Source organism: Colletotrichum costaricense (assembly GCF_030867565.1).
Source record: "Colletotrichum costaricense strain IMI 309622 chromosome Unknown Scaffold_40.1, whole genome shotgun sequence".
In the NCBI taxonomy this organism is placed as follows: Eukaryota; Fungi; Ascomycota; class Sordariomycetes; order Glomerellales; family Glomerellaceae; genus Colletotrichum; species Colletotrichum costaricense.
Window position 1 is genome coordinate 7,088 of NW_026848269.1, and position 9,066 is coordinate 16,153.

General features: G+C 48.7%; 1 protein-coding gene across 1 annotated transcript; it reads left to right on the forward strand.

Annotated features, from left to right (window-relative positions):
* Nucleotides 1–7,500: 7,500 nt before the first annotated feature.
* CCOS01_17068 (uncharacterized protein) lies at nucleotides 7,501–8,844 on the forward strand (the record flags this gene model as incomplete). The annotated part of the gene is made up of 2 exons (XM_060465202.1): nucleotides 7,501–8,101; nucleotides 8,177–8,844. 2 exons carry the CDS (start codon nucleotides 7,501–7,503, stop codon nucleotides 8,842–8,844), a joined length of 1,269 nt encoding a protein of 422 aa, XP_060304231.1.
* Nucleotides 8,845–9,066: the final 222 nt, after the last annotated feature.

The following is a 9,066-nucleotide window of genomic DNA, read 5'->3' on the forward strand; positions in this document are numbered from 1 at the left end:
AGGCAATTGAGAAGCATCCATCGAACCCCCCCCCCCCCCTGGCGATCCTCAGTCTTGGCGGTCCACAGCCTCGCAGCTTGCTTCCCGTCAACCGATTGACAACCAAACCCAAACCCTCGTTCTGATCACAGTGTTAATAGACGTGTAACGTAGGGCGAAAGCTTCAAGATGCCAACTGCTGTTAGGGTTAAAAGGACGGAATGCTTAAGTTTGCCCACTGACTAGATTTGTACTCTTTACGTGATATATGCTAGCTATTTTTTTACAGCTTGTGGACCCCTTCTCACTACCCCTTGTTAACCGCCTTGAGTGGAGGGGCGCACATACGTGCAAGGCACACTGCCAAACCTCATCCGAAGAGCAAGGTCGCCTTACCAGTGTACAAGCGCAATAGTCGAAACGACGTTACCTCTGTACTGAAACCTGTGCAGTCAAATTCGTCACAAAACGCGTAGGTCGGCGAAAGATTAACACATCCATTACGACGGTATAAACCCACGTTATTCTGTCTTGGCCTATTACCTCAAATCGGCTTCTTCTTCAAAAAGACATTGCCTCCAAGTTCCAACACCTTCACGTACCCAAGGAACCCGAGGCAGCCGGAACACCCTGTGACACCTCGATCGATACCCAGTACCGAGCTGGTCGTTCTATCGTCCAAAAAATTCCTCTATGGCAAATGGCCATTCAGAATGCTATAGACGTTCCACCTGTCCGTGACAGTGTCATCACTGAAGCTGCATGCGAGCTTGACCTTCTTTCTTCGCCTTGGGTCGCGTCTTTGGGAGATCACATCATCAAGTCCTTGGCACAAGTCCTAGCCAGTTCACACAGTCTAGTTCACAAGACGCATGAGGGTATTCAAGATGTAAGTAGCCGGCAAGATCGCCGTCTCTACATCCATGCGCTAGGAACACGACCCAAAAGTAAACGCATGGACTGTTTCTCGCCAACGGAGCACGACTTTAGGATGATGCAACAAACAGAGACTTGAATCGCAGATGACCAGCTCGATTCTGCGCTTGCCAGGATTTGCGATTGATCATCCATCGCTCCGATGCATATCTGGTGGACTCTCAGGTTTCTCAGGCCGTCAAGAAGTGCGATTATCGACCTGTTCACAACGTTACGCGTCGTCTTTGTCAAACTACAAAGACTTTCGTGGTGAGTAATATCAACTGAAAGCAATGGATCCTTGTCATTACCGTATGCGAAAGCTCGGCTGCTAGCAAAATTGATATTCTGAACTCTTTGTCGCGGAAGCGAATCTGCGATACGCGTACAAAAGTGAGAACTCACCAATATTGAGATGCCCATCAGCCGAGTGGTCTCGCAAAAGGTGTTGCTTATTCAAATAGACGTGCCACTGCCGGCAAGTTGAGCGATAAAGCTGCAAACCATCGGCGGCTGCATAATGAAGCGCTGTTGGATCCATGTTGTCTTTGGCATCAATCACAGCTTTTCTGTTCCTTCTGGATGGCGATCATGAAAGCATCAACCGTAAACCGGGAGACTGGCCAGCGTAGGTCTATCCGGCCCGAAACAGTATAAGAGTTGTCAACACTATTCAGTTTGCTAAGAACAGTGAATTTGATGTCTTCGTTACTCTTCCTGAGTCCTTTGATAGATTGAGTGTCTCTTCCCGACGTAGCACCAGGAGAACTGTCGCTTGAGGACGCGAGCATTCTTCAAGCGGCACACTCTCGGTCCTAATGTAAGGCGAAAGTCAATGACGTCCGCCCCCCCCCCCCCCCCCCCCCACAAAAGCTAAGAAGAGGAGGCGGAGTTCTGTGACAAAAAAAAAAAAAAGAAGAAAAAAAAAAAAAAAAAAACAAAAAAAAAAAAAAAAAAAAAACAAAAAAAAAGACACCCCCCCCCCCCCCCCCCCCCAAATCTCAAACGTCTGGATCAATGCCGGTGACTTTCTAAGAAAATTGACGAGGTGAGAATTATCAAGAGCAGCTTCTCAAAAAAAAAAAAAAAGCAGCGTGCTGTGATGTCTGATCATCTATGCTCTAAGTTAAACCCCACACCAGCCACTCGAAGCAGAAGTCCCAGTAGACCACTCTGTCTCAAGTATAATGTTACCGGAGTTTATCCGATCCACCGCAGTCGACCTGTTGAGGAAGCAAAAAATTCGGAAAGGGATGGGCAGACTGCATTTTCGGTTACCCGCTCCTGTAGATGGGACATAGGCCTCGAAACCGCCCTTCTTGAGATACGATCGAGCAAGCAATGGCGGCATATGTATATGTCACTTGAGCTGCAGGAGATGTGAATCGCTCGAAACATCTCCTGTAGCCCAGAGATGAGGTGCTTGTCGGAGAGTCGCTGAGCATCGAGCGTTGCAGGACGGGCTCTCAATCTCATAGTATTATCGTGATGAGCCCTGCGCTGAGCTGGAATGTCATCGATCATGAAGTTGCTGCTACGGTTCTACGACGTTGCGAGCGGTCGAATCACCATTAAAATCCTAGAATCGAGTGGACGTTTCAACATTTCATTTTGCAAGATTTTGTGAAAGAAACAACTCAACACAGCGCCTCGTTGGGCGGTGGCGGGAGGAATTCTCCTTTTTCTCCTCCATCCTCATGGATCGCTTCGCTTTCGGATTTCCCGAAGCACATCGTCTCTCACCGAGTCTCTCTGGTGCTCCCTTGCATGCCGAAACCCGTCGCATCAGCGATGACAGGAGAAGAGCAACAGGGAGGACGTCCTTATGCCGAGCCTTTGAATTGTGGGTAACTGAGTTGAACACAAATGCAACAATTGAGATGATAGATCTTGATAACGCGCGGCATACTCGAGAGCTCGAGCCATGAGCTTCAGGTGACGATGGAGGAAGTTATGGTCGCATGGCGGGATTAGGGCAGGAGATGCAGCTCGACGAACCTCGACGGAACGGGAGCGATCACCAGCGAAGAGTCGCCCTTGCATTTAGAGCCTCGATGTTTCTGGTCCAAATGAACACCAAAAACTCTCTATCCGAGGACTGACGGTGAGGATGAGAATGATTTCTACTTCAGAATCTGGGTCATTGTCTTTACGGAGGACTAGAGGAGGCCTGCATCGACCTACTCGACAACGTCGACGAGCTTGCAATTATCAACAGTAATTCTATCTCATTTCAATCATCCAGACGCTCAGAGAACGTGCTTGAGCATAAATGAACCATCTTGATCGCGTTTTTCAGGATTCTATCCATCTAGACCAAGAAATGTCAGACTGTCTTTAATGCCTGCCTACCTCAAGATTCACTGCATTTTAGTCAAGGACAAACTCATTTGGTGATGCCGAGTCTCTGGTGCTTTGCGCAATACTTCATTGTGTCAGAAACTATTCAAGAGACCGATTTACTAGTGTGACCCTTTGAGCAAAGTCCACTTTGCTGAGGTGAGGGCATCTTTCCTGGCAGAAACGTCCGACGTTCAGAGTCAGCTCCACATCATGGCGCATACCTGACAGCTTCCTCATGCCCAGGTTAATTTGTATGTCACCAAAAGTGAGTGGCTTTTCAGGACTCAAGATCCAAGAGAGAGAGGTGAATAGTGCAGATCAGTATTTGCTGTCAGCTGAGCCCATGATTCGATGAACGGCACCGATTTCTGCAGGCTGGATTTTGATCTCTTCGGGCTTTTACTGTATGACTGAGCTCCGCCAGAGACCAACGCCATCGATGAAAAGAAGACAGGCCAGCAAAGCCCATTCAAAGATACCATCAGCTTTCGCCTCGAAAGCTGAGGAAGTTTTGCTGCTAAGATGGTTGTTCAAACCACTTGTCTGGCCGTCTTCCAGTTTCATCTCGAGAAGATATGCCGTCACGGCGGAGTGAGCTTGCTGTGTAGACCCGAAATTGAGATGAATGGAACAGGAGCACACCAACGTGTCGATATCTTTCTCAGTCCGACGTGTAATGGCAATAGGGAATGTGGTCTTGCTGGTTACGATGAGGTCAAAAGTCAAACGTGAGAATGGCACCTGATGACTCTGCAGTAGCTCGTCCCATACATGGGCAAAGATTGCAGACAGTTGTAACTTCTATCGCACCGATGGCCATCAGGAACATACTCCACAAGATTGGCTCCGAGTCTTTGAATCCCGAATCAATAACTTTGTGTTTATTGTCAATAACCTAGGGCAACTTGAAGTCTTTCCATAGTAGCTAATGAATCAGTGAGGGCGCGATATTTTCTTTGACGCTTTCTCTTTCGTCCTTTCATGAGCAGAAAAAGTAGATGTCTTCAATGGGCTCGAAGTAGGATTCTGAATATCGTCAATCAAGAAGCAGGTGAATACTGACTTGTTGAGGCCCAGAATCCCGTGAAGCCGGAATATGTCGCTCTCAGTGTTTGGCAGTCACAGCTTGAGCGCTTCCTCGTTCCCCAGCCATTTTCAGGTATCTAGATTAGTTTCAGGGACTTTTCGAAGAGATTTGGCGAAGTCGACTGTTTAAAAACGCTTTAGGATGTGTAGTCCACTTGGGCTCGGCGATCAAGTCGCTCCAACGATCCTTAGTTTTAGGTCCAAGTAGACTGGAACAGAAACCTTGAAGATGACGGTTGGTCTGGCACCTCATTTGTTCTCTGAATTCTTGCAGTACAGCCGAAATATGCCTCACCAGGCGGACCTGTCATCTCGTGGTGATCTGAGTCCCCGATCTCGGTTGTTTCCTTTGGCCATCCAAGTTTCGAGGAAAAGTCACCGGAAACATATGGACCCATCGACTAGATGAAGATCATCCATTGTAGTATTGAAGAGCTTATTTTGACCCAAATTAGCCGAGTTTCGACCTTCTTGGAATGAGTGGATATAAGTTTTTAGTTACTCGCCAATTGACGACGTCATCTTGAATAAGATCTAACAACCCGACATTTTACATCAAGGACATCCAGTGGTATTTGGTTCAAGTTTAAATTCGGTTAGGCCGGTGGCCACCTGTGAGACAGTGGGCGCTTTTTCACAAATCGTCCCCTGAATGTGAGGCATGCTTTATGCCAGCTGGGAAATCACTACGTTCATCGCGAAACTGCTTATGACGTTCTCAGCAAAACCACGGTTGTGGTCTTGAATGGAAACGATGTGAACTGAAGACGGATCCGAGGGCGTTGGACGATTGCAACAACGCAATGGCTCCCTTTCTGAGATTCATGACGAGTTTCGTGATACATTCATCTCACCGCAAATTAAAGCTACGACGGGACGCCAGTGAATCTGAGAGACTCGCATATGTGAGAGGAACCGGCCGGAAGGGAGGCCAAGAAAGCGGTTGAGACTTGTTGCGAACATCGTCTAAATGCATCTTTCGGGTGAGCGTGTAGAAGACTCTTACGGCAGTTTGGAAGGACTGAAAAGAGCTTGACAGCTGGGTTGAGATTGCAGTAAAAGTGTCGAAGGCCTATGAGAAACGGCCTGAAAACCTTGTAAGTGTGTACTAGGAAAATAAGAAGAGCGCGCTTGGTAGGAAAATGCCCACTTCTTCTTCGCTCTTATGGATGAGCTTCAAGGTGTATTATGTTTTTGAGGCTCATTTGTTCATGGCAAGTATGAAATAAGATGAGCGATATCTCACAATGAAACAAGGTTGATGCTTATGTCTGTCTAAACTTACAATGCTTTTTCATTTACTCGCTCAATGTAGCTTGAATCTACCTTAAATGCTTCAGATGTTTATCCACGTCCCTCTATCTCAGTTCATCCGTATGATAGCGACACTCACAAAGTGACCCAACGTACCTAGTGAGTGTGTTGATTGAATGGCTTAGTGATGTTCACTGTTGAAGTATTACACTGCTCCAATGCTTAGAACACTTTTGTAGTACTTGAGATTGACATTTCATTCCTTCAAAATTGAGAAACGAGTATGTTTTGATGATGAACACGTGCTTTGTGTCTCAATCCCAGAAACATGAACCTGATACTCTAGCCCATCAAAAGCTTTGTGATGTGAAATGAAGTAAACGCAATGGAGGCTGCTGTTCTTTGAGATCAACCGGGCTCAATGAATCGGGTATCATAGCTCAAAAATGAGAGAAATGGCTTATTCATGATATCACCGATGAGACAAATAGAATTGCTCTTCTCTCTGCAGTTTTCCGGTTTACCAGAGATGATCTATCATGATTATGCTATGTGGCATGCCATTTCTGCACTTTTCTGTCACTTTTTTCATCTATCTGATAATAATTATGAAGTTTGCTTCATTACTAATCTTCAACGATAGGTCACTCACGCCATTCCCGTTCATCGGTCTCATCATAAACCTCCTCTAGTCTTATGATGTACTCAATCTGACATAATTTTCCGACCTCGAATGAGACTTGGATCCCGAAGGAGAGCAACAATTTACCGCCCTCGTGCGCCGCCTCAAATGCACCACATATTGCGCCTGCGGTCACTTTTTGCATGCCACTGGCACCACAGCTTTCAAACTCGATATGGGTTTCGATGTGAAGTCTCACTTTTAGCGTTCAAAACATTCTCTCAATTTCATTATGTGCCACGGTCTTTGGCCGGCTTGCAGATGCAATCATTGCCCTTGACAACGTCACCGCAAAGATGTCACGCACTACCTCTCACCATTACCATGTCATCACTGGAGCTCACCGGTGACTGCGGAATCCAAGTATTGACGACAGACCCATTGTGGAAGTCAGCGACTCCACCTTGGAAGACTGGACAGACTCCCAGAAAGAGCTATCAGTTTGCACGGTTACATGTATATCTCACCTAAATGCCGGCGCTTGGGTACATTGAGCCCAATGATGAGAGCGTCAGCAAAAGGGTGAGGAGACAAAGTAAGGCTGATGGCAGGTTCCTGTCGGTCTGTCTTGCCCACCTCAACCTTTGGGCTGCCCAATTTTGGGTAGCTCATGACTCAGCATCTGCCCGAGGACGGGCCAGGAGCTGCTTCCCTCTCATTGCGTGTGGTGAAAGGTAATACCTTCCATCAGGTTGGATATCTTGGTCAGGATACTGCCTTCTTTCGCTTTTTTTGGTTCTTCCATTTACAACGTTCCTGCGATGTTTTTACAACTTGCAAATCTTGGTGTGTTTCTCTTCAACTTCTATTCTTTCTCTCTCTTCTCAGATTCCATCCTCCATTTCGCCGGTCCGACTTCCTCTTCAACTCCAAAGGAAACACGAATCGGCCTTGAGCTCACCTGCATGATCTCCCTCACTCGCAATGCACCGATTTGCTTTTGTGCTACCGACGAGTTGCAGGTGCAGCTGAACCTGCAAAAGGCTCAAGCTATGAGGTACGTATATGCGCGCTTCATGAGGTCCGTCTCCTCCCCTCGTGATGTTTCGTTTCCTGACCTCTTTGACCTCGACACGCACGCCAACATTGCCGCCCTTGTTTTTCGCTCGCTTTTGTTGTTGTGTCTTTTCTTCACTCGCGTTTCGTTTCGTTCCGTTTTGTTTGTGTAGATACGCTCTCTGCAGTGCAGGACTCTTCCCTTTCTGAGCACAGGTCTCATCCTAAGCACCACAACCGCCAACATGTCTCTCACTACAACCCCGAAGCCCATCGAGCAGGAGAATGATATCCAACTCTCTCTTCAGAACCTTCGCCAGGCCACTACCATCGCAGAGAACGTTCTGGTGGGAGGACAGTCGATCCACGAACTCTGGCAAACCCTTCGCAAACAGCATTGGCACCATGCGTGGCGTGCTCATCAAAAAAAGACCCAGGAGCAGCAGGACGACGAGACGACAACCGACCCGCGTGACTGGGTGGCATTTGTTAAAGGGGTGATGTCTCGACGAGATCTTGATTTCGTGATTTTGGTGGTGTACCGCGACGAGGCCCAGACGCTGCGAGACAACTCTCACAAGGAATTCAAACGCCGATACAAGGCGTTTCGAAATAGCATCACTGGTATGAACGACGAGGAAGTTGTTTTTCAACTGAGCTTCAAAGCCATCGCCTCCGTAGCGGCCCTCAGGGCCATGAACGGCGTGCTTTCTTCAAGATCGCCTGGCGAGCGGATTGAAGTCGGAGAGCTCTTTGCTCTGGCTCGACGTGAGATGCTCGTGCGGCACCGGGACCCATGCACCCCGCCGACTGTCGCCATTCAGGATGTGGCCAAGGCCGTCAAGTGTACGTTTTGTCATTCTTGATTAATACCCTTCATCTTACTCTCTATCCGTGTTACTGACATAAAATCGACTGTAGTCCTCCGAGCCCAACAGCCCTCCCTCGCGCCCGCTCTCAGTCCCGCACCAGTGTCCGCTTCCGCTTCCGCTTCCGCTACCGCCACCGCGCCCGTACCAGCTCTTGCACCAGCTCCCGCACCAGCGCCCGAGCCCGCACCCGCCCCGGAGCCCCAGTCCCAAGCCCAAGCCCAAGCCCAAGCCAAGACGCCGGAGCCCCCTACGCCGAGCTCTGCTGGTCCAACGTCTCCCACCCCCGAATTCACCGGTCTGAAGCGCGCCGCCCCCTCACTGGCACACGGATCCCCCAAGCCGCCAACACCGAAGCGTGTCCGTGTCGCTTCAGACGAGGAGGAGCGCGGCGATCAAGAGCAGGAGCAGCAGCCTGACAACGACGCTGATGAGGACGACATCAACTTTGGTGATCCTTTTTGGAACCTGGACGAACCAGAGTTCCTTGACAACGAGCCTGCGCCTCTGAGCGACAAGCCGAAACCTCCCGTCGACCGCGTCCAACAAGAAGCAGACGCTTGGAGGGACATCGTTCATCAGATCCTCGCAACGCCCCTCCCAACCACGGCTCCAATGCTCTTCAATGGCCGCGTGGCCGCCTTACTCGACGCCGCCAAGGAAGTCGGCTTGCTCGTCGACGATGTGTTGGAAGAAGACCCTTTGCATGAGGAGTCCTAGTCTTTCTGTGTATTGTCGGCCGCTCGGTTTGGACGTTTTCGGTTTTCGTGTCTTGTTGTGTTTCGGCTTTGCTCCCGTCTCGTGTTTATGCCCCTTGCATGATCCCTAAATTTCTTCTTCTCGGTCTCGTTTTTGTCGTTTTCTGTTGTTCTAAGCCTCGGTTTTTATTTTTCTTTCTTTTGCCAGAAGATGAGCTCACATTCATGACTTGTCGCTGCTGTT